This window comes from Protopterus annectens, chromosome 3.part0 (genome assembly GCF_019279795.1).
Source record: "Protopterus annectens isolate FY-2018-M chromosome 3.part0, PAN1.0, whole genome shotgun sequence".
NCBI classification, from domain to species: Eukaryota; Metazoa; Chordata; order Ceratodontiformes; family Protopteridae; genus Protopterus; species Protopterus annectens.
The window spans coordinates 806,115,052-806,141,790 of NC_056731.1; the positions used below are offsets into that span (position 1 = coordinate 806,115,052).

A 26,739-nucleotide genomic window follows, 5' to 3' on the forward strand; every position below is an offset into this window, starting at 1 on the left:
AGTATGGGACGAAGCCCAAGTGGCTGCTGAACAAATGTCATCCAAGGACACTCTGGAGCAAAAGGCAGCAGAAGTAGAAATCGATCGGGTAGAATGAGCGTGGACTCCTTCAGGTTCAGGCCGGCCAGAACTCTTATATGCCAGAAGTATACATTGGGAAATCCATCTGGACAATGTAACTTTTGATACTGGCTTGCCCAAAGAGGATTTAGCAAAGGATACAAAGAGTTGCTCAGATTTCCTATGTTCAGCGGTCCTGTGCAAGTAGAATTTCAATTGCCTGTGTATGTCCAGAGAGTGTAGTTTGTATTCACCCTTGTTTTGATAATTTGGGAAGAAAACTGGTAAATTAATAGATTGATTGATACTGGGCTCAGAAGCAACTTTGGGTAGAAAGGAGGGATTGGTCCTGAGGGAAACTCTATCTTTATGGAAGACCAAGTGGTTTGGTGCAGAGGGCTTGAAGCTCCGAAACCCTTCTAGCTGAAGTGATAGCGATGAGAAAAGCCGTCTTCCAAGATAAATATTTTAGATCCACCGAAGCTGCAGGTTCAAATGGAGGGGCCGTCAGAGACTGGAGAAAAAGGGTTAAATCCCATGGAGGGACTGCATCTTTAACCGGAGGCCTTAAGAGGAAAGTGCCTTTTAAGAAAGTCTTACATAATTTGGAAGAGGCTAAGGAACCAAGATCACTTCCCACATGATATTGGGAAATAGCGGCTAATTGGACTTTGACCGTAGAAGAGCTAGCACCTTGGTCGAATAAAGTTGACAAAAATTCTAACACTGCTGGTATCAGAGCTGTAAAGGGATCCAATTTTCTATGCTCCGCCCAGATTGTAAAGCGTTTCCATTTGCTGTTATAAACCTTTCTCGTAGAAGGTTTATGAGTGGCTACTAAAATAGCCTTAACAGGGGACGAGATACCGGGAGTCCTAGCCATTACTGGAACTGGATCAACCAAGCTGTGAGCTTGAGGTTGTCCAAATTCGGGGTTGATAATCCTAGTGGGTGAGAGATCAGATCCGGGGTGGGATCTAGAATCCATGGAGGATTCACCAGATGAGACCATAGGCATGGCAACCATGTTTGACGAGGCCAGAATGGGGCTATGAGGATGACTCTGCTCCCCAACCGACGGGCTTTCTGCAAGAATTTTAGCATGGTGGGAAGAGGGGGATAAGCATAAAGTAGACCGGATAGCCAAACATGCACCAGAGTGTCTCTTGGGGGATTCCCCTGATGGGGAAATTAGAGCGAAGTAGTCCCTTCACTTTGCGTTTGAAGGAGACGCGAAGAGATCACAGCAAGGTTGACCTCACTTGAGGAAGATTTGCTTCACTATTCTGGGGTTCAGAGACCACTCGTACGGTGAGAGGATGGTTCGACTCAGCCTGTCTGCCAAAATGTTTGACCGACCCGGTATGTGCATCGCTATGAGAAAGCGGTTGGTGGAGATCGCCCATTCCCAAACTCTCATGGCCTCTCGACAAAGTGGGTAGGATCTGGTTCCCCCCTGTTTGTTGATATACCAGACTACTGACATGTTGTCTGTCTGAATTGCAACTGTCCCTAAGGGAAGAAGGGCCTGGAGTGCTTGCAACACCAAAAGCACCGCTCTCATCTCTAGGACATTGATATGCAACAAGGTCTCTGAATGGGTCCACGTGCCTTGGACGGTTCTGCCCATACAGTGCCCCCCCACCCTAGGCGAGAAGCATCCGTGGTCACTGTGGCTAGAGGAGGGGACATAGAAAAGGGACGGCCTTTCTGGAGGTCCGGGGACTGGATCCACCAGAGAAGGGATTTCCTGCAAATCCTGCTGAGGGAAATGGGAGAATTCAGTGGATGTTGCAGGATGGACCACTGAACCTGCAAGGTCCACTGAAGTATCCTCATGTTCAAGTGCGCTAAAGGTAACAGATTGATTGTTGCCGCCATGGAACCTAGAGCCATCAGAACCAATTCCGCTGGAGGAGCCGAGGATTGTAGAAGGGCCAGTACGTGGAGCTTCAGAGTTCGAAGCCGGTCCGGAGTTAAGATGACTTTCAATAGGTTTGTGTCTAACCTGGCTCCTATGAAGTCCAGGGTCTGTGTTGGTTGAAGGGAAGATTTCTTGAGGCTGATTGTGATTCCCAGCCGGGAGCCAAGTGAAGGAAGTAATTTCTGGCTGAACATAGTAGATGCCTGGTGGGGGCGGTCAGGAGCCAGTCGTCCAGGTACGGGAAGACCTGTACCCCCTGGAGTCTCAGGTGGGCCACTACAACTGCCAAAACTTTGGTGAACACCCTGGGGGCTGTGGTGAAGTGGCTGGCTCCTAGCTGGAAGCGGAGAAACCTACTGGATCGTCTGTCCATCAAAATGTGGTAGTACGCCATCCTTGAGGTCTATTGAGCACATCCAGTCGTTCTCCTGTAACAGTGGGAGAATGGATTGAATGGTGACCATCCGGAACTTTTCTTTGGCCACTGACAGGTTCAGAAAGGACAGGTCGAGGATTGGCCTTAGGTCCCCCGTCTTTTGTGGCACCAGAAAGAACCTGGAGTAAAAGCCCGATCCGGATTGGTCTCAGGGGACGTGCTGGATCGCTCTTTTTTGTAGCAGCTGGCTTATTTCTGCAGCTGCTGCCTCCCTTTGATTGGGTGGGACATCGGGTTGGCTCTGGGGTCTGGGAGGGGGATACAGAAAGGGAATTTTGCAACCTCTGGATATGATTCGAAGCACCCAGTGATCTGTTGTGATGGACTCCCAAACGGCTTGGTGCCTCGAGAAGTGCCCCCCCCCTGACTGCCTCCAGAGTGTAACAGTCGGGCAACCCTTCAGGGCTGCTGCGTGGGCCAATCCGAAAAGGGTTCTCTTGACCCGAAATTCTTCAGTCCCCCTCTGCCTCTAGGCCGGCATCCACCCTGTCCTCCTCTGCCTCTGAAGGACGAGGGGTCCGGAGCAAAACGGGACTACTGAGATTGAGATTGACATCTTCTTTTTTCCCCTTTGGTTAATGGAGAAGGACCTCTGGGGAGCTGAGAAGCAGACTCCGACGGCAGACAACATCTTCCCGTCTTTCTCGCTCTGGACCAGCGTGTCACGGACAGTCTTGCCAAATAGCGAAGAACCATCAAATGGGGCATTCGCGAAGGACGCCTTGAAGGGTTCCGCAAAATCGCAAAGGTGGAGCCAAGCATGCCGCCGTAAGACTATGCCCGCTCCGCTAGCTCTAGCGGCTCCCTCCATAGCATGGGAAAGGAGCTGCATAGAAGTGTTCGAAATGGACTTAAGAGTGGCCATTCAAGCTGAGAATACCTTTTTATCCTCGGCCGACATGGACTCTGGGGGAGACCCGGCGTATTCCTTGATAAGATCCCGCTGGAGTCGTATCACGTGTGCCATATAATTCAGCGTCCTTACGGCGAAGGTAGCTGAAGTGAACATCCACTTCCCCAGGCAGTCCATCGTCCGAGACTCCTTGTCGGGAGGGTGGACCGAGGAACTCTCCTGGGCTAGTTCCTTCTTGGTGGCGGCCGCCACCAACATGGCATCTACAGGAGCACCCTTGCTACAAACCGTCCTATCAGTGAGGGGACTGAGGATTCTATCTGGTCTGTTAGGAATGGGCTCCACAGGGCCCGGTTCCTTCCATGTCCTGGTAGTGATCAAATCTACCAGGGGATCGGCGGGAGGGGACACCCAAGAGGTATTTGGGCCTGCGTCAAATGCCTCCAGAAACACAGACTCATCCAGGGAAGGTTTTTGGGCAGACTGCCTCCCTCTAATGCGTAACATTTTCATAATGTCTCCGAAGGAGACGTCTTTGGGGGGTGACCTTGGGGAACCTTACCCTTCCTCTAAATCTGTGTCCTCCGTCAAGGACTCAGGTGAGTCCAAGTGCCTCCTCTTGTACTTACGTTTGTGAGGAACCTCCTCGGGGGGGGGGGGGCTGTCCGAAGAGGCCTCACCAACCACATCTTGTTCCTCCAAGGGAACCATCTGGGAAGTAGGCGCAGGCTGTCCCTGGGGCCGGTTGATGGAAGGTAGGCCCGTCTGAGAGAGAGTGCAGGGTGGAACCATAGAAGGAGCCTGGAGCCTCGAATCCCTCGACAATACCCTCTCCACAACATCGAATGCCGAAGGAGAACTGCTCTCCCTTGGATCCGAGAGCAGTCCCCTCGGATCCAGTGTGTGGATCGGAGCCGGCGCTGAAGCAATCGGATCCGAAGGGCCAGTATGCTCCGACTGAGACGGAGCCGAAGACACACTGACACCTCCGGATCTGAAGCTCAGCTCTCAGCTACAAGAGCTTGGATCCGAAAAGGGACCCGACAAAATCGACGGTGCGGTTGGAGCCGAAGTACGGGGTACTATCGGTGCCGGTCCTCCCCCAGCTCCTAAGCAACTCGGATCCGAAGTGGGTCGGAGAAGGAGCAATCGGGGCAAAAAAGGGGGTCGAGCTCCCCCCCGGAGGGGGGGAGGCAGGAGCACTCCCATCTGCAGCTGGGCCTGGAGGAACCTATGCATCATCCGGTCCATATCTACACTGGACAAGCTTCGGGTGGAGCTAGAAGTGGCCACCGAGGCGGGCTGGGAGTGCCGCCTTGATGACCTCGAAGGCGACCGGGTCTCCTCCTCCGGCTCTGGGGAGAAACGAGGTGAATGGAGCTGGGAAGGAGAAGTCCCGGACGCCCTGGGAGAGGCTGCTTGTTTAGCTGGCGGAGACGAGGAGGAAGACTCGGTCCGCCGCTTGTGATGTCTCTCTTTCTTCCTCTCCTGCCTTGCTTCCCTCTCCTCCTGGCCTAAGGTGGGAGGGATGAGTCCCAGCCAGGGGAGCAGGGGCAGAAGGAGGCACTGCCGCGGCAGGTGCCACAGAGGGAGAGGAGGTCGAAGTCGAGTCCGGGGGCAGAAGTCCCGCCAGAATCAACTTCAACCTCCTGTCCTTTATGGCCCTGGGGTTGAAGGCTGCACAAATAGTGCAGCCTGAGGAGAGGTGGTCAACCCCAAGGCAGATAACACACTGAGTGTGGCCATCCGCTGGGGATAGCTTATGGCCACACTCGGTGCATTTAGAGAAAATGGGTTTTGGGGCCTCAGATATAGACTGACTAAAAAACACACAAGGCCCAATGCACATGCCTTCACACACACGGGGAATTAAACTAGACTAAATAAAACAATTAACAATTTTTATAACTAAGATTCTAAGTAGGGAGCAACACACACAACAGTAATTTAACTACGGGGGAAAAAAAAGGGTAGATAATAAGATTTTCCTCATAAAACGACTAACTCCCACGCCTGGAACTCGTTCAAAGCTGCTGATTCAACCATGGCAAATGAGATCTGAGGTCAGAGAGGGTTGGCAGGGGATTATGGGTAAGGGGAGGAGCTTGGAGCTCAGATCTTAGCTGTTTAAAGCTGCTGGCTCGGATCTGATATGGATCCGATACCCACAGGTTGATGAACAAATGAAGTTAACTACTTCAGATCATCTGACCAGTTGCCATACGAAGACACAGCAGGAAGCCAGTATAAAAGTTTATTTGGAGTTGCACAGCAAGGGAAGGAACAACTGTGGCAACTCTGATGCAGTCAATATTATGGCATAATAGGCCAGTGGGTTCACATATAAAAGAGCAACGAATGACAGGATGAAAATGCAGAGAAAATGGCACAGCAAGATGCTCTGGAACTTTCTGTAAAATGCACAGGAAATGGAGAGCAAAGAATATGCCCTCAGTTTAGAAGAAAATGATCTAAGGGAAGAGTTGCTTCATTTAATAGAGATGGATAGACATATTAAGATCAACAAAAGAAATAGACTACAGAAAGTCAGTAAGACCCAAAATGTTAAAAGTTTGATAAAACAAATGAACACAAATCAACACAATAATCAGGACTGTTCACAGAAACTCATGTGATATAACAGAAGTAAAGAGAATACATTACTGTGCAGCCAAATTAATAATAAAGTTTTACCACAAAGATACAGGGCAGTAAGGGAAAGGAAGGGGATAAATCAAATGCCATCATGGAAGTATCGAATAGTGAAAACTATAAAGAAATTATGACAAGTGTCACAGCTGGAAATATAAAAATACTCAGAAAGATGTGATAAAAGCAACATGCAGTATTAGAACAGATCAGGATCTATTGTATACTATTGCAAATAATAAACTAAAGACTGTTGCACTGGGGATTGTGCAAACATTGTGCTATTGAAGTAGCCGAGAAGCACTGGAAACATGAAATACAAAGCATTATAGAAAATGATGAAGTTTATATTACATGGGATCACCCATTACCAACAGTTCAAAAAACAGATGCGAGAAAACCAGATATAGTAGTCCATGAAAAGAAGACAAAAGTAGCACTGATTGCTATACTCAGTGACAACCGTGTCTTGTGTACAGAGCCACAAAGTCATAAAATACCAAGATTTACAGGCAGAAATGAGGGCAATCTGGAAGAAGGATACCCAGACAGTTCCAATAATAGGAGCAATGGTATTTATAAAAAAGAATTCACAATTATACCTAGATATGTTATGATACATGTAACTCATTATGAAATGCAGGAGTCGTCAATTCTGGTCACATTGGGGCTGCTGTGAAGAGCACTTCTGGCTAACACTGAAGATTGAAACAATACTAATTTCATGAACTTTAATTATACTTTGACTTAGCAATGGGGTCCATTCCCGCCATTGTATTAGAAACTCAAAAGACTTGGAGAAATTAAATAAGGCAGTAAGCTGAAAGTGTAAGCCAAAGGCACAGAATCTAAGAAATTTCCTGTGAAAATGGTACAATGAAAAAGAAGATAAACATCTCTGAGTTCCAAGGCAACCAAAACAGCTTTTGGAAAAATGAAGGGAAAATCTAATATAGAGGTAGCATTTTGAGCTTTGGAATGTTTAAGAACAAGTTTGAACTGACAGATCCTAAGTCTCCAAGTTTCTTCCATCATTCCTTGGAACCAGGAAAAGTCTGGAGTAGAGACCATTTCCTTTTTGATTTGAGAAAACAGGTTATATTACTCCCTGGTGCAAAATATTTGATAAAATGGGAAAGTGCCAAGTTCTGCTGTTTTTTTCTGGAACCTAAGGAATTAAAAAGATGTTTACTGCACCCTTCCTGAATGATTCTCAAAAAAATACAGGTGCCTGCACTCATCTTTTTTTCAAAGGGGAGGACTGACAGAAGGGGGGATGACCAAGGTGTATGTGCGCATGGGAGGATGCAGTCAGAAGATGGACGGTTTTGTGCTGGAAAGAACCTTTTGTTCTCTTAAAATCAGTTTTAGGTTTGTTTTGCCATTTCTTTTTAGATTTTTTTACCCTTTTGATGTGTGCATTTTTATAACAGAAATTCTGGAACAGAGGAAAGAAAGAGTTGTTTACACCCCACATAAGTCTGCCCATTTCTTCCAGCTTTTTGAATATCTCCACTGAAGGGAAAGCCAAAAAGGAAGTCCTTAGCAAAAGCAGCATCCACACACTATTTCTGTATGTCTTCTGGGGAGAGTTTGTAGCCTTAGCCGGGAGTACCTTTTCAGCAATGAACCGGGAAGAAGCATTTCCTACATCATACAGCCACTTAACAGAATGGCATGCTATGTGAGAAGAAGAAGATACCAGAATAGGTGGAATGAATCTGAGAAAGAATAATCCAAGATGAAAGATTCTGGCTTAGATGAGGTATCCTCTTCAGAAGATGTACCCCTTTTTCTTTTAAAGGGCTAGAGGGTGAAAAACAGAGAGAAACTACAGGGGTTTAACAGCCACAAATGATTTATTTTGCCCTTTGGATAATTGCTACCATTTCTGTTGAGGATCTCTTGAAACAAGAATGACTAGAGTAGGAAGATGGTTGGATTTTCATTTTCTGTTCTTCTTAGGAGTATCACCAGAAGCTACATGTGTAGTACCCAAACCCTAGACATACCTCCGTCAGAGAACCAAGAATGTCTTCATACCAAAATTTGAGGAACTCTGTCTGGTCTAGAGTAAAGCCTTAGCTGCCAACAGACTAGTCATTTGGGATGTGTCTGCAGGGCATTCCATGCCTGTCTTCTCTGAATTTTTCCAAACTGATAACTTTCAGTGGCTTTTTTAAAATCTCTCAGTTTCCACAGTGGGAAAGCTCTAATTATTCTGTTATTCAGTCTGTAGCCATCTTGGAAGTTGAAATTTGTTGAATTCTGATTAGTGGAAAGGATGAATTCAACTAAGGGACCCGTCAAGTAGGGTCCTTGAAGTTAGATCTATAAATAGTTACCTCTTCCCACACTTAACAGTAATACATCAAGGTTATTTGTTTCAGTCCATAATTAATTAATTCAATAGGTCTGTGCCAAAACAGGACACTCCGCCAGGACACAACATGCACTCTTCAGTGTGATAAAAGCAGACCTGTTTTTTTTTTTTTTTTTTTTTTACTTCAAAGACTCGTACTCTGTCATTCTCTGCAAAATAAATGTTCATTTTCTACACTACAGAAACGTCAATAAATAACACCTTTTATGGTCTCAAGTCTCAGCTTCTTAAAGTGCAAAACAGAACTAAGCAACGAGCTAGTCAGGCTTTGGGAATTCCATATTCAACCATCCACTAACTGAAGGCAACTGCTAGGTCCAGCTCTTGTCTACCCATCTCTTGTGTCGTCCTTAGCAACTGTCCTCCACTATATTCACTTTGTATCTATGCAAAAAACACCACATTGTTTACCTCTAACCTTTTATTGCCTCTTCTTCTGAAACAGCCAGGATACAACAGAGTCTGCCAAATTCTGACATCTGTACAACTAGAAAGACGTGTTTTCTTGCTGAATTCCATGAAAAGAGCCTCCATGACATTTATCATTAGGAAGATATTTTCCATCTTCCTACACGACTTTCTTCCACATCATGTGTGGAGCCAAGCAAAGAATCGTGCAAGTTTTGCATTTTAAACTGAAGAATGTGAATATAGTTTACAAAAAAATTAGTATCACTTGCTGGTCATATTACTTAGGAACTGTGACTATAATTTCTGGGTGGCACAGTAGTGCAGTGGTTAGTGTTAGTATCTTTGCCTTACATTACTCACCACTTTGGTTCCTAGTTAGGTTGTCTTCTGTGTGGAGTCCACATGGGTCATTTCTACCTAGGTATGTATCTGCATTCCTCCTCCATCCCAAACACACAGTAATATAATGAACTGATAATCCAGTGAAATTGCCCATAGGTACATGAGCCTGATCCCCTGAAGTAGCCCATAGTGTGTGTGTGTGTGTGTGTGTGTGTGTGTGTGTGTGTGTGGTGTGTGGTGTGTGGTGTGTGGTGTGTGGTGTGTGGTGTGTGTGTGTGTGTGTGTGTGTGTGTGTGTGTGTGTGTGTGTGTGTGTGTGTGTGTGTGTGTGTGTGTGTGTGTTTTTTTGTCCTGAGAAGGATTGGCATACTATTTAATAATTATTTTTTCGCCTTACAGCTATGGCTAGCCAAAACAGACTCTTGATTCCCAGTGTCCCTGAATACTGCAAAACTGGGTACCAGAAAAATGAATGAAAAAACATTAAAGACTGTTTCAAGTCTATGGCAATAATACTGTGAAACTGATTTCAGCAGCCTGGTACCTGCTAGCTGACTACTCTAACCTTCATATACCACATTACAGTGCTTAATTCCCTAGTTAATTTCTGTATTGCTACATTTCACTTTTCCTTCCTCAACTTTTTTTTTTTTGCAATCAAAACTTATTCCCATTTCAATTTCAATACTCTGGCAATTTATGCTTGCTATTACTTTGTTCTTAGATATTTCTCAATTAAGACACTGGTCACATTATTCCAAAGAAAAACTCTATGCAGCAACTTATTTATGAAGGAATACAGCAGAGGCCCATGAATTCCTGTAATATAGACAGTTAACATTATACAACAATGGTATGCTATGTCAAAAAATTTATGGGGTGACTGCACAGTGTTACTGACAAGAACACATTTCAGGCAAAGGCACTTACAAAAGTAAATCAATATAAATCTGAGTTTGCTTTTTTCCCTTGGGAAAATTACTGGCAAAATGATCAAGTCTTAGCCACCCTGTGCTTTATGTTAAACAGCCACAAATGTCTGCTGAAATGGCAGTGGAAAATCAGATTTCAATATTGCTTGGGTGCTTCTACATTTTAGATCACTTAACATGTTGCATCAATGAAAAAATTCTACCACAGATATGAAGTGCTTACAGATGTGCTGTGTGCAAGAAAACAGATCATTATGGCTGAAGCATGTAAACCATCCAAAAGGGACAAATGTTAAATGGCTAAAAGTTTGAAGAAGTTTTAATGTACACTGCAGACAGCACTTTGGAAAGTACAAGGGATCCTAAGAAAAGCAGCATCCAAAGACTGTATGACATTTCACTTTACAAATCAAATGAGCACCTAATTAAATGTTCGTCCTAGAGATAAAGGACAAGTAGCAAGTCCTGTAAAGGAACCTTTTTGAATGTCCAACTGCAGTTTTATGAACTTCATATTAGCTATATTTTTCTGAACATTCCTATAAGGTAAAAAATAGTATAATGCATCTGCCTAAAAGGCACGTTATTTCATTCCAAAAACTGCTAGTGAAAAGAACATTTACAAAAGAGATTTCAACAGTTATTTTCAAACAATAAGCACATATCAGTGGTGTAGACGGGAAAGCTCTGCTTTATAGCGGTCATACCCCTGTTCTGTAACTGAACATTGCAAATTCTACCAAAAGACTGCAACCCCCAACCTTCTGAGAATGCAGTCTAGTACACTGACTAACCTGAGGTTAGTATACTCACTGTAGTCCTGAACAGTTGAGTCCTAGTGCAGTCAGAGAGAGATCTGTAATGTTGGTGCAGCCAGAAATGCATAGATTCTGGAGCTTGGGGCAGCCTTTACAGATGCTGACTAAACCTTCATCTGTGATCTTCTGCAAACAAATACAGAAGGCAGAGAAAAACAGATACTATGATTTGCTGACTGGGTAACCAGACTCATCAATACAGCAGTCTCTGTTTAGAAAAAAAAATCCATACGCTATTCACAAAGATGGTGCTTTGTAAAAATAAAACTTCTACAGTGCAAATCACGCCATGACTAAAACTGAAAATAATGCCTTGTCTGTCTGAATATATACCTTGATTACTATTCCTGGATGAACCCAAAATAGGTCCACATAGATCAGTGTTATATACCACTTAAATATAATAAAATATCAAATATACTAACATTAGTTAGTAACGGTTGATAATAAAAAGATCAAATCTCAAACAAGTTCTTCCATTGGATAAATACACAATGAGTCCAATTGCTGAGTTCTCTGTGCCTAGTCCCAGAAAATAGCATTTCTGATGCTGAACAACTAACTGGCAAAAGCATAGTATAATTTCTATGGCCAACTACCGGCTAAAATGTAGTGTAATAATATGTACAAAGCAATATTTTTAAAATGGTTTCAACTCACTGCCCAACAACCAGCAAGCTCTTATCACATAGGTCATTATATTTTTTGATATGTGCTCCCCCCACCTACCAAACACCAACCTGCCTCTTATCAAGACTAGAGAGCCTATTAACTCTCCAGTGGTGAATAATTTTCTCTCAGACCCTGTAGGAAAGAAACTTTGTGGCAGGACAATTATCCAGGAAACCTTTGGGAAGGCTGAGTTCTCACTGGCATCCTGTCCCCGAGAGCCTTTTTTGTATGAATGGACCTAACCCAATCTCCTTGGATGGTGATATGGGTACCTACTTGACTGTAGGTACTATTAATATACTTTTGATAACATGCAGTGTACTTCCTTATGCAATGCCATCAGGGGCTACCATCACTGGCTTGTACATCTCCTGCCCATTGACTTTGCCCTCATCCTTCAACAGAGCTCATGCCTGATAGTAGCAATGTAAGGTCAGCAAGAATCCCCCTCTAGGATGGGAGCTTCCATCTCTACTAACACTCTGTCAAGTGCCCAAGCCCCTAACTGAACCTGGGTTCCTGGGTCATATTCGGGTCTTTATCCCTCTAAGCCACCACTGCAGTGGCTATTAAATTATTTTGTGAGGCAAGAGCTGACGCTCTAACCTGTCATCCAGAGAGAGTTAGTAGATTTTCCTCTATGCTTCTCACTCCCCCGATCATCTGCTGAAAAACGCAATGCGATGTCCACAATAATGAGCTAGCATGAGTGCATGCTTCTGTGAACCAAGTACAGCTCCTGGGCATTCCATGGTGAGTTAACATTACAGGAGCTGCAGTACCAGGCCTAGCCTAGATGGAACCTTTGTTGCAGGACTCTAGCAACATCCTCCCCCCAGGATGGCTGGGTGAGACAGCAACAGCCTCTCATTCTTCATCCATCTCCAACTGAGGCCTCCAATGTGGGAGTCATCAGTCAAATCAGGTCACCTATGGCACAGACAGGCATAAAATATCCATGCCATATGGAACAGTTTTTAACAATACAGTAATCTGGTGTTGAGATCCTTTACTCATTGGCATTTGCTGACTTGGTATTTTACCGTCTGAGCTTTTCATATAGAAATATTTTACATTTTTGTCCAGAAACCCTTGGGCCAGCTGAACCTCAGCTTTCCTTTCTCTTCATTTGGTGTGACTAAATAAACATTGCTTTCTAGTTTCATACCCCTTACTTTGCTAAGTTTTAAAATGGCAATGATCTGTACACATACATACAATGACTTATACATGTACCAAGATTCATACTGCATCTTTGGGAAATCCACTGCCACTTATGGCAAGGTAAAAGGTTACTTCTCAAAGTTATGTGTACCATAACCTACATGGTGTATACAATGCTTATACATGACTGCTACAATATGTAACAACTGCTATAATATGTAATACCTTACTACCTTCATTACTTTAAGAAAAATGTACGTCATGTCAGGGCATCCATGGCCACATAGCACTCTGCAATTTTCTGACTCAAGTTACTGCACAACAAGAGATCTGGGTAAACATTTAATATCTTAAACTTACCATGCATGACTGTAAATTCAGTGTTACTAATTCGGGGCAATGATTTTGTATGTGTTTCAGTGCTTCATCATCTAACTGTTCAGAAAGAAAGAAAGAAACAAGAAAAAAAAGAACATGTAAGACAAATTTCCTACCTGAAAATGCATTGTTATACATGTATGTTGGAAAAAAAACATACACAGACAGATTTTATTTCAATGAAGATAACATTTACAACAAATAAACTGCACTTGTTTTAATTATACTGCTAGTCAGTTTACAACATGATAGTATCTGTCTTAATCTGAAATTAGAACACACCTCTATGCACAAGTTCTTTATAAGCAAGAACATTGGAGATCTTAAATGTGAATACAGATGGTTTTCCTATTTCATGTAACAGGATAAAGAGTTTCAGAAAGATATTTCTAATATGTGCCTTGGTGGTGATACAATCCAGGGCCATATGGTCACAGTAATGCTCACAGTAATGCTCAATCACCATACCTGATTGCATGCAGGTATTGGTTTACCAATATTTCTGCCATATTTGACTGTGGTCATATTCACTTCATAATCTCGAAAGACTGAAATCTTGAATTTCAGTTTTTCGAGACCATGAAATCGAATCCACACAACACCGAAAGCCCAAAAACCACAAAATTTAAAACACCGAACACAGAGCACACACCAGACCACACATATACCACAACACCCACACCACAAAATAAACAAACAAAACAAAACACATCCACAAATGTACATCACAAATAAGCAGGGAGGCAAGCCCCCCTACTTATGTATACTAACTCAGAGATCGCACAAACAGAAAACAAAAGCAAACTCACACAATCACATTCTACAGCTCTCACACACACACACACACACACACACACACACACACACACACATACATACATAGCAGCACACTGACATACACTCAACTCCCACCCAAACCCTTACAAAACACTCACTTACCTGGCATTACACCTAAATCTACACACGGCACCACACACCATACACATACAACCCTGGACATTACATAGTGTAAAGCCATAACCGTGAATCTGAGATATTCTAATTCGCGATTATGCACTTTCGCTATTTCAAAACTTCCACTTTATAGTCACGAGATACTGAAATTCAACAATTCAGTATTTTGAGATTATAAAGTTTTTCCCCTCTGTCATATTAAAACCAAAACAGAGGAATATTCTTATCAAGGAGGTTATACAGGAGCTGCATAATGTCAGGAGTACGGTCAAGGTTGATAAAATATGAGTGTATCACTCATCAGTTTTACTGTATATGGTACATTCTAATTTAAAGATCTCTCTCTTGTCCTGAGTTCAGTCTCTTTAAGTAGTTCGTTTTGTTTCTCCTTCTCCCCTTCCTGTAAAATAATATTTTTTGACAGTCATTCTAAATTTAGCTTCACTGGTTTACTATCCACACTGCCTTCTCCTCATCATCCTTCCTCTTAAGCTCAAGGCCTTCCCCGCCTCCCTCAGTAACCTATATGCCCATCTCATGGCGCTACAACTGTTCTCCACAATGAACATTCCCAGTCTCTATAACGTCTCTTCATGTAACAGCTGATCCAGGTACCTTATAATTTTCATATGTCTTCTCAAAAACTGAGAATAATATTCCAGAGGTGTATTCAGTAAAGCTATGTAAAGCAGAATTATGACTTCAGCCTCCACAGATCTATGCATACCAATACCCTGTAGGTCTTTCTACTGGTGATTCCTTTTAGGTGTGACAGTGATTTCCACATTGTTCTTCTGTTGGGGGTTGCCAACACCTTTCCATCTATGCTGCATTTTATTACTACTGCAACAAAGCGCAGAACTTTACACTTTTTTTATGCAATAACTACTGCCATTTCTCTCTCTGTCTGCTCAATTAACCTAATTAGATCCCTTCTCAAACTCTCTCTTTTTCCAGTCATTCATATTTTCCCAGTTTTCTGATATCCATGAAGAAAGTAAGTGTTTTCGAAATCCCTTCTGCTGCAAACATGTTGAACAGTACTGGAACTAGAAATGCTCCTTGATATACCACAATTGACACCACCTTTCTGACTTCAGCACACTGTTTCCTCCCTGATAAGTTTTTGATCCATCTTATTGTATTCAGGCCTACTCTTAACACACATTTTCTTCAACAACATTCTTTGTGAAACTGTGTTAAAGGGTCTTACTAAACATAAGATAATCACATCCCCCTTCTCATTATTCACTTCTGTAGTTACCAACTGCAAAACTGTGAAAGTCTAACTGACATGTCCTCCGCCTATTAATCCATACTGATGGTCATTCAATATTCTATTTTCAGGGATTTCTACAGCCTTATGAGTTCTCCATCGCCTTCCCCATGTCTGATGTAAAGTTTACTGAACTACAGCTTCTTGGATCTTTTTTGGACCCTCCCCTGTGTAATGGGTAAGGCATCATCCTCCTAAGCAAGAGACTGTGAGTTTGAGTTCCATCTGGGGTGATATAATCTTGGGGTGTGCAGGCAGGTTTGTAAGGGACCTACTGGAGAAAGGGTAGAGTGCAATTTTCCCATCTAGGCTTTCAAATATTAGGTAAAACACTGTCTTTCCCCATAGTGTCTTTTTTTAAGTAATGCCAAACTAAAAGTACTTCCGACATAGCAAATAAAAACCAAGAAAATCTAAAGGTATTACTTTAAAAAAAAAAAACAAAAAAGAAAAAAAACCTCCACTCCCTAGAAGAGAATGCTGATGTCTGAGCGGTCACTAAGGCATGGTTCAAAGCCACAGACAGCACAGTGACAGTCTAAGGTTATAATGCCTTCCACAAATTTAGACCAGCTACTACACAGACAGGGACTAAAGATGGAGATGTCTTGATTTATATTAAAAATAAATATACCTCAAGGCTGGTCAAATAGGACAATGCAGCTGAGCTACTCCATGTTCATAATACTATAGTCAAAATCCAATACCACTTCATTGCAAGCTATAGGTCCCCCTCTATGACCAAGGAAACCCATACCATGTATTTAAACTTACTAGAAACATTCACCACCCAACCCAATACCAAATTCATGGGCAGCTTTATTTACCCCACTAAAAACTGGGAATCCTAAATGACACCAAACGTACAGGCACAGAGATTCCTGGATTTTGTAAATACAAACTCCCTGGACCAGACTGTCAATACACCAACCAGGGGTGCAGCCATACTCGACCTGGTCATCACTAATATGGGAGGCTGCTGCACACCCCCTAGTGTAATGACTTCCCTCGTAAGGTCAGACCACAAAATGGTCTCCTTTGAAGTAAAAATAAAACCTGGACCCACAGCTAACCCTGGAATATTCAGGAACTACTCTAAGGCTAACTTCCTGCTATTAAGTGATAACCTGGCAAAATTTCAATCCCCCATAAACCTTGAGAACACTTCTGCTGATGCAGAACTGTTCACAGAGACACTATACAAAGCATGTTAATAGCTGCACCCACAGGAAAAAGTACAGAACTAACTCAAAAACAAGCCACCCTCGTGGAATCACAAAATCAATAGGCTGTATAACAGAAGGAAAAAAATAATGGCAAAAATTAGGAGTTGCAGCACCCAGCAGGGTAAAAGCACTCTCATCAAACTAAACAAACAACTCTGAGGACAAATAGTCCACCAAAGCCAAGTCGGAGGTAAATTTGACTTCCCAGGCCAATGACAACTACAAGGAATTCTTTAGCTATGTCCGCATCCTCAAAGGTAATACACAATTGTGTGCAGAGCTCATTGTAAATGGAGCCACCTGCACTGAGCCACAAGGTATAGCAAACCTACTAGCCAACAAACTCAGCTCCAACTTTCTCCCTCTTTCTCCCTCAACCTTCCCTCAGGAAATACCATCAAATATAACTCCCCCTGCTATCATTAGGGAACAGGTCCTGAATGCTGTCTCTAAAGCCAAAAACACTGCATCAATGGGCCGAGACAATATCCCAGGATGCCTTCTAAATAGCATGAAACATGACCTTTCAAGGGCCACTGTAATTGCTATTCAACTGTAGCCTCCAAACAGGTTTCATGCCTTATAAATGGACAACAGCAACAGTCATCCCTCTGCACAAAGGCGGGTCATCTACAGACCCTGAACTACAGACCCATAAGTCTCATTGTCTTATATGCACAGCCATGGAAAGAATTATCATGGAAATGATCAATAATGACATAGTAAACCTCCATACAATGCACCCAAATCAGTTTGGTTTCACCAAGGGAGATCATTCCTATTCAGTGTGGTAGAATTCTTTGATAAGGTCACCAAAGCAATGGATGAGCGCAAAATGGTTCACACTGCCTGTCTTGACCTGGCCAAAGCATTTGACGCAATACCCCATTTGGGCATTGTTGACACACTAAGGAGGTTAGGTACAAACACATATGTCACCGGATGGATAGCTAACTAGCACACAGACAGGACCCATGAAGTTAGAAATGGGGTGACCACCTCTACAAAGAGACCAGTCACCAATGGAGTCCCTCAGGGATCAGTCCTTGGACCACTCCTTTTTGGCATTTACTTCTCTGAAGTCAAGGCCAATGTCAATGGTCTCTGGCTGACTACATTTGCAGACGACTGCAAATTAGGAGCTGTCACTGAATCACACATGGATAAAAATGTTCTCCAGGAAGGGCTGACACAAACTAACAACTGGTATCATAGTTCCAAGAAATGCACAACAGTATCCTTTGGGAAGTCATCCATCCATGGTAACTATCATATTGACAACACACCCCTTAGAGTTGACCCAGCAGTCAGGGAATTAGAGACACAAATAGTAAACTAGCCTCTGACCATCATGTGCCTACAGCAGAGAGGAAATAATTCTATTTTGCACAAATTATCAACAAAGGTATGACATCTAGGTCCAAGGAAGTCATAGCTCGACTGTATTCTGCATTCATCTGACCTATCACTGAATACAATGCCCCCTTTAGTATGTACCTAACTAGTCACATCCAACAATTGGAATGTCCACAGAGGTGTCTCACTAAAAGAATACAAGGTGTAAGCAAAATGTCTTATGCTGACTGCCTCAAAGCCCTACCCCTGCATTCAGTCTCTAATAGGCTGTTGGGGGGAGATGTATGCCTGGCATACAGAGCATTGTCAGACCCCACTCTGATGGACTTCCTGTATGTCCACAAAACGAACAGTACCAGAATATCCCATTCTAAAGACTTAAACCTTGCCTGTGACATAAATAGAACCTGCAGGAGAGACAGGTATGAAGAGGTTCCCCATCCATGTGAAGCAGAGTTCCACCCTAACCCAATTCATGTGTAACTTGGAGAACTGGATGGGGAACAGGAAATTCATTCTAATGGACAAAGACAACCTGTAAGTGGTTCATCTCCCAAGCCCCTGCTTACACTTATCAAGAATACCAGAACTTGTCAGAGATTTGGGATGCATGGCTAGGCCTAAAAAGGCCCTTGTAGTCATTAGCCTATCTATGAACCTATTAATGCTTTCCAACAATCCAATGAATTCTCTCCATTCTCCAAGGACACAATATAAAGTTTGGTCAGTGAAAAACTCATTAATTTCTTTGAAAACTGAATGTGGCATCCCATCTTGTCCCTGCACCTGACTCTATTTGTCCTTGCCACATATTTTTCTACATCATTCTCTTCCATGATATTTTCACATCCACTTTTCCACATTTAACTTCAGTGTCCTTTCTAACTTGGTAACCTCTGTTCTTCCTGTTTGTGTGGTTGCCACCCGTCCCGTTGTCAGCGGGACACTCACGGTTTGAGTGCTCTCATCCCGCTTCTCGTGCTCACCAAGCGTGGGACTTTAAAAGTCCCGTTTTTTCCCCTTTGCGCTTGCAGCGCTTCGCATTTTAAAATTGCCGTGGAAAAGCCGAAAATACTTCCGGTTTTTCCACGGCAATGCGGCTACGTCACCACCCGGACCTGCAGTTAGAGGGATTCTCTGCTAGGTCCGGGTGGTAATGCAGCACAGTAATTGGCTGCAGCTATTGTAGGGGGCGGGAACTTCTTCTGAAGAGCCCCATAAAGGTCGCAGCTGTAGAGCACTAAGCTCTATAGCAGCTACGAGCCTGCAACAAAAGATCTGATTTTTTTTGCCAGCATTGAAGCCAGCCCAGCCAGCCAGCCCAGCCAGCAAGGGAGCCAGCCCAGCCAGCCAGGGAGCCAGCCCAGCCAGCCAGCCCAGCCAGCAAGGGAGCCAGCCCAGCCAGCCAGCCCAGCCAGCAAGGGAGCCAGCCCAGCCAGCAAGGGAGCCAGCCCAGCCAGCCAGCCCAGCCAGCAAGGGAGCCAGCCCAGCCAGTCAGCCCAGCCAGCAAGGGAGCCAGCCAGCCCAGCCAGGAAAGAAGCCAGCAAGGGAGCCAGCCAGCCCAGCAATAACTGTGAGTGGTAAGTAGATAATTGTATTTTGTGGCTTTAGTTATTTAAAATGGAAATAGTGTGCTTTATTTAAGTTTTTAATGTTTAGAGGTAGATGGGGATGTAGTATGTAGTATTTAAATCTGTGCAGTGGTTATTTTGAGACTTTTGTACTAGTTTAAAATGGGAATATATTGTGGTTTAATTTTTTTAATGTTTAAAGGCAGATGGTGGGTGCAGTACGCAATATTTAAATCTGTAGTAGTTAAGTTTGATATTTTTGAGTAGTAGTTTTTAAAGATATAAAACCTGAATGTATATGTAATTGTTATTATGCTTGGGGGTATGATTTGGAAGCATTACTTTTAAAAGGCTGAACTGTGTATAGAAGTTGTTTGTTTCTGTTGGGGGGCAGTGAAATATAAACTTAGTGTGATGCATTTCTATTGTCGTAGCTTTTTCTGGGTATTGTCTGTATGCATATAGGAATTGTTTGAGCATAGTTTGTACTTTTTTTGTATGGAAATATGCACTATAATGCTGTTTTCAGGAAGTTACGATATACTGTTTAGGTAATTTTTCCTGTTCCTGCAAGTCCATGTCTATGTGGTACAAGTCTACCTTTTGAGGGGGAATGTTAACAGTTAATGTAATTCATTTATTATTCTAGTAGGTACACGTTGCCAATTTGCCAAAGCTGTTTCAAGATTGTTTTCATTTATACTTGTAAATGTGTGCATTTAATTTATTCATTTTTAATAAGGTTAAAATGTACTGTTTTGCTTGTAATGTGAACTGATTAGTGTGTGTGCAGTAATAGTTCACTTCATTTAAATGGTTTGAGTTTTCAGTATGCTGTAATGTCACAATGTTGCATCCATAACTAATACTGCATCTCCTTTAACAACTCTGGTGATGTCGTGGTGGGGGTGTGGCCAGTGTCATGTTGGCCACACCCCTATCCTGGTGACCACACCCCATGTCCCACTTTGCCCTTGTTAAAAGGTGGCAAGCCTGCCTGTTTGATAAATACAAAGGGAGAAAGTTAATTTAGGCTGTTTATGTGATTCCTAGATCCGCTGGCTTACCTCTTCCAGTAAAACATGCCTTCTAAAATGAAACTTTGTTCATCTTTAAACCACTTAAGCAAAACTCCTCTCTAGTACCATTATGGTCTTAATTCAATAAAAGTGTTAAAAAAAAAAAAAAAAAAATTATCACTTGTGACACAGGCAAATTTATATTTACACAAAAGTAATCAAACTGTATTAACAAATTAACATTAACAAACGTTATATTTCACATATATTGCTATATATCATATAAACTTAGCAAAACTATATAAATTATTCAATTCCTTCCCCTTTTTTAAAACAAGAAACATCTTTATTAAACCATCACTTAACAACAATACAATCATACGTTTACCTAAATACATTCCTCAGTGATGCATCATATACCCTTTTACCTCTCTCCCCTTTGTTTGCTCTTTATGTATGCCCCACTACTTAGATCCAACAGAACGAACCTTTTTTTGTCTTATTGCCCCTGATGGTTGCTGACCAATCAGCTCAATCATTTCCTTACTACCAATGGGGTGGGGCTCAGCTGAGAAGGGTTGTTATACAGACAGTCATCAAGGGTGGCTTTTTTTACATTTTTGCTCTACTCCCTTCTATGCAACATCATGACTGCCCATGGGTGAGATATGCATTGACCTTCACTCCCACAATGGGGTGATGTTAGCAGATCATCTATGCCTGTTAACAGAAGACACTATACGTTTATTTCCTGTCACCATCACTGAAATCAACTAGCACACGTATATTCTGGAGTTTAGGATGAGCACACCCATCCTCCCTGGAAGAGCTCAAGTGGCGATTTGAACTGAGGTCACCTTAGCTGTAGTTAGAGGTTTATCTTTATATGCCACAGGCACATGTTAACAGAAATTAACGCTATACTATTCATCCAAGCTAGCTGTTTCCACTGCTCTTCACTTTCCTCTTCCTTGTGTGCCAATTCATTCTTTCCCACATCCCCCTTCTTAAATACTTTTTTTCTGAATTTTGGGCAGAATTTACAATGTCACAAACAGAGACTGACACACTTGCTTCCTACTTAAGAGTCCAAAATGTCCCCCCTCCATCTTGCTTCTATACTACCCTTCTCATTTTGAATGCACCAATTTCATACTAATATTCCTCCACTCTTGCTACTCTTTTCATTGTAGAAGGGAAGGGAAACCTGCATTGTTCTATTTATTTATTTGCAGTTTGTTAACCGGGAAAGTCCAGTGGGCCATTCAGAGGCAGTTTTCTGTTGATGCCTGGGGAGAAAAGCTCCTCAGTACAATAACAAGCAGAATTTTATACATAGGTAGTTAATAAAAATTAGAATTGTATACAATGTCAATATATAATTACCAATCAGATTAGCTTACAAAGTAAAAAAGCACAATTAGCAATCAAGTGGCAAAAAAAATAGCAGTGACAAATTACAATACTTTAGAGATAATTAGAGCAAAGAGGAATTTTTGGTAAACATAGCATAAGAGTATAAAAATAAAAAATACATCATTAGAACTTAGGTATTCAAGAAAGCTGAGCGCAAGTACAGTTCCAGATGGAAGACAGTTATACCTGTAGAGATGTTTTCAGGTAGGCAGGATTTTGGACTGTTCTAATGCCTAAATGTAGAGCATTCCAATTTTTAGCTAAAGAATAAGAATAAAGAAGTTGGCTGGCAGATTTGGCTTGTAAACCAGCAGAAGTTGCTGATTTTCAGATCTCAGGGGCCTACTTGGGAGGTAGCAGGTGAGCACAGAGCTAAGGGCAGGAAAAGCAGGAGGATTAAAGATAAGTTTGTGAGTTGTAGATAGGTGAGGTAGTTTGTTAGTTCCAACCATTTTAGGGAGTGTAGAGCAGTACAATGAAGGGAAACGTTTTTGGAATTAGTGGCGAATTTTGCAGTTTTATTATAACACATCTTGAGCTTAGCTTTTAGAGTGGTCTGAAAGTTGGTAAGTAGAGAGGCACTGCACATGAGAGAAGGGAGTAGGTAAGTAGAGGCAAGGATTGTACCTATAGAGGGTTCCTAGTTTCTGATTAGGTATTTGGATGTTGTGTTGCAGGTGAACATCAAATTTTAGATGTTTGTCTAAGGTGACTCCTAGATGTTTTGTGTGTCTCACAATTTTTATTACTGCCTTACTTTGAGAACAGATATTGAACATGGCTTTATCTAGCAGGGTTGATTTCTTAGGGATGAATAGCATGATCTTGGATTTATTTGGATTTAGAATTAAGTGCTTGTAGGTCATCCAGGACTCAGTGGCGATGATGGCATTTTGAGCTGGAGTTCAGAAATAGTCAGCTGAACAGACAATATTCGAGTCATCTGCATATTGAATAAGAACTCTGTTGGTCATAGATGTGTAGAAATTATTAATGAAAATATTGAATAGGAGGGGGCCAAATATGGAGCCATGAGGAACTTCAGTCGAGGTGTTAAGATAAGAAGAGATAGAGTTTTGCCATTTGACAGCCTGTTGGCTGTCTTTTAGAACCAGTTGAGAGTGGTGGGAAAAGTCCAAGGTTTGAGAGTTGTGTTAGTAAAGAGTGGAAAACTGTATCAAATTCCTTTGATAGATCTAAGAAAAGGATAGATACTATTTCCTAGAATCACGAGCTCTATTAACAGTTTCTAAGAAAGATACGAGGGCAATTGTAGTGCTATGGGCAGGTCTGAAAACATGTTGCTTAGCAGACAGGAGGTGGTGATGAAGTAGATACAGCATCAGCTGAATGTGAATGCACTTTTCCAAGATCTTAACCATATGGGACAGAATAGCGAAAGGACGAAAGTTGGAGATATCTATGTTTTTGCTGCCTTTATGAAGAGGGACAATGAAAGCTTTCTTCCACAATTTGGGCAGATAAGATTCTTGAATGGATCTGTTAATAAGGATACTTATAGAGAATGCAATGGTTTCAGCAGCAAGGTTTAGAAATATGGGGTGTATATTGTTAGATGCGTTAAAGGAGGTTTTGAGCTTCATGAGTAGTCTTTTTCTAGTAGTGGTAGAAATGGGAATTAGAGTGAATTTAGGGGTAAAAGGGATGTTGGGTTCATAAGTGGATGGGGTGCATGTACAGCTAGGGAAGGTGGTGGAGGTTTTTAGTGGAGCAGCATTACCTATGCTGCCTTTATCATGAGGGAAGCTAGCAGTAATGTCAGCTACAGAATTTATAAAGAAAGAGTTACAGTGTATTTCATGAGAAGGTTTGTTGGGAAGCGGACATGTTTTTTTTTTTTGTGCCAGGGTTCACGAGTGATGTGATGGAATTCCAGAATCTTTATGGGTATTGTTTGTGGTTAGATTGCAGTTTTGAATAGTAAGCTTTTTTATCTTTATGAAATAGATTTTTTACAGGATTAAGAAGATGTTTAAAGAGTATGAAGTTGTGCTGATTTTTATTAGTTTGGTAGTGATTCCATATTTTATCTCTGGAGAGTAACAGATCTTTTGTAGGCTTGGTCAGCCATTGGGCACAGTTTGTTTTGATCCTTTTCAAGCGAAGGGGTGCAATGCTATTTAGTGTATTTAGAAAAATAGTATTAAAATACTTGGCAGTGTTGTCTAGTGGGAGAGTTTGTGCCAGTTGACCTTTTTTCAGGGTATCAACAAAGGTAAGAGGTTTGAAAGAGGTTTGAAAGCAGTTAGGTTCCTTATTTGTTTGTAATGGTGTTGATTTTAGGAGGAGGAGGGGGATTGCTGGATAAATGTGGGGAGGTGGTTACTTGGTGTCTGCTTCAGATATTTTATTGGGGTTGGCGACGAGAATCCAATCTAGGGTTGATCCTGTGGTGTTATCCTTATATGATCTGGTTGGGGTGTTTATAAGCTGAGAAAAGTTGAATAGATTAATATTAGAACCACGGATATTGGAGCTCAGGTTTAGCCAGTTGATATTTACGTCGCCTAGGATAACAGTTTCATTTTTAATGTTAGTAGAAATCCAGGCAAGGATTTCTTCTAGTAAAGATACATTACTTCCAGGGGGTATGTAGAGAACTATAATGCACAAATTTTTGCAGTTGTTAATTTTTAGGAAAGCAGTAAGAATTTCGGCACTGGCAAATTGAGGAATAGGATTTGTATAATGTACTATGTTGAAAGTGTTTGAAATAATTAGTGCTACTCTGCCTCCTTTTTGATAAGGCCTACTGGATCTTATAGCTTGAAAGCCTGGGTGGAGAAATTCAGAATCTGTAATATAGGGTTTCAGCAAGGTCTTGGTGATGGCAGTAATGTCTGGTTCAGTATGAATGATCCAGGCATGACAATTAGAGATTTTGTTGCGAATACTTTGAATATTTATAGTTGCCACAAAAATGGATTTGTGAGAGTTAATTCCAAGTGGAGGTGTGGTGATATTATTTGAAGTGGAACCTAGACTGGGGGTGTATATCTCCCGATAAAAGGTACAGTAGTGAATATAAATATATAAGTTAATGGCTCTTGTTTAGAGGAAGATTCGGTATTGTATGCTTGAGGGGATTTGGTAGTATAGCTTATAGAAGTTAAGTGTACTTTATTTATGAGCGGGGCAATTTTTAGTTTGTATTGGAAAAGGGGGTTTATTACATAGAAGTTTGGAGATATGTTTGTATAGCTGTTAAGTTCTGTAGAAATTGAAGTAGTGGTAGTGGAGCAGTGAAGTGAGAATCAGACAGTGTTCAGGACAGTGATATGTAGTACAGGGCAGAGAACTATGGAAAGAAGTGACAGAGTTAGAATGTGTGAACTAGATGACTGCATAGTTAGGTATGTAAGACGTGGGAGTAGGAAAATGTATGTGGGTGTGGTAATAAAGAGCAAAGTTGTGTAGGCTACAGAAAGATACAAGTGGATATCAAGAAAGGGGTGAATGGAAAGGAGGGTAGAGTGAAAGGAATTATTTGTAGGAGGTGTGTGAAATAATAGTAAGCCAGGAAAGCAGGGAATGAGTGTGGACTGAGTAAGAGTAGGAGAGAAAATTGGGGAGACGTAGAAAAATTTGTAGGGAAAAATGAAAGGTAGTGACTGGTTGGATGTGAAAGGGGGAGGAGTAACTTATGTACAAGTTCAGAGGTAGTGGGGGTGGATGGGATTTGGGGGCAGGGTAGGGGGAGCAGAATGAGCCTGAGTGAAGTAATGAGCAAATGGAGTGGGTAGAAACCACGAGGAGCAGACCAAGCAGCAGCAGGAAAGAAACTCACTTGTAAAAAAATGCTACAGGTTAGTGCCAGTGTTTTTATAGTACATTAGAGAGCTGCCACACTTTCACTTGAAATGAAAAGTTTGAAAAGTAAAAGAATGGGTAGGTACTGCAAACCTTGTGCAGCTGGTTAAATCTTGTTTCCCTTTAGCAAGGAATATCAGTCAGGTGCAACTTTTAAATAAAATAACACATTAACGAAAGATTAAATAGGGCAAAGCATTTGGTGGGAGATGGGGGTGGCTAGCTATTACAACCCAGACAGTGTGCATGCCACAACCTAGCACACTTAATTGTACTAATTTTGTTAATCTCAAGAGCCACAGCTTAATGGACTTCACATACGTTGAGTAGAACTTGAGTAAGAAGCTAGAACTTGGGACACGTTCCTGCAGAACGGGGTGAGAATCAAAAAGCAACCAAGCCCAGAAAGAGGGAGAAAATCACTCACAGATACAGCGGCTAGGGTAACTGTAAGACAAAACAAAGAAAATGTTGCAGATAAGAGCTATACTGCAAGCCTGAGTTAATGGCAATTAATTGCAAACCTCAAAAGTCCAAGATTAATACAGACAATGCGACAGTCCACAGCTACAAGACAAATAAATTAAGCAGTAAACAGTATAGTTGAGGTATTAGAAGCTTAAAGTGGAGAGAGTCATTGCATGAAACCAAACTAAGAATGCAGGTATCTGTGTATCATTAAAACAACTTGGTATATAATTCAAAAGCTACTAAAACAGCAGATAGAAATACATCTTGAGCCTCGGCAGCTAGTTAAGTTTTCCAATGGCAGAATAAAATAATGTAAGAGACTGTTAACAGATTCATGACCCTTTCTATTGTAATATTTCTAATTAAGCATCCCTGTGTTGAGAGATCCATACAGGATCCACAGTAGTTTAACAATGTGTAACACAAGCAGCTCTACATAAATGAATAAGAAACTATCACCGGAAAAGCTAGTTTAACAATGACTAACACTAGTTTAACAATGACTAACACAGCAACTCTACATAAATGAAACAGCTTAGGACTACCGCATCTCATACAGCTACAACCATGCTGCAGCAGCAGGTAATGTGAGAACCGC

General features: G+C 42.0%; 1 protein-coding gene across 2 annotated transcripts in view; it reads right to left on the minus strand.

The window, feature by feature from the left end:
• LOC122796566 (F-box/LRR-repeat protein 2-like) overlaps nt 1-26,739 on the minus strand; it is a 1,765,375-nt gene that overhangs the window by 481,528 nt on the left and 1,257,108 nt on the right. For both annotated transcript variants that reach the window (XM_044065149.1, XM_044065150.1), the window contains exons 9-10: nt 13,004-13,078; nt 10,803-10,933 (exon numbers count right to left, since the gene is read on the minus strand). In XM_044065149.1, the coding sequence (XP_043921084.1) occupies nt 10,803-10,933; nt 13,004-13,078 (206 nt within the window). The remainder of the gene's footprint in view (nt 1-10,802; nt 10,934-13,003; nt 13,079-26,739) is intronic.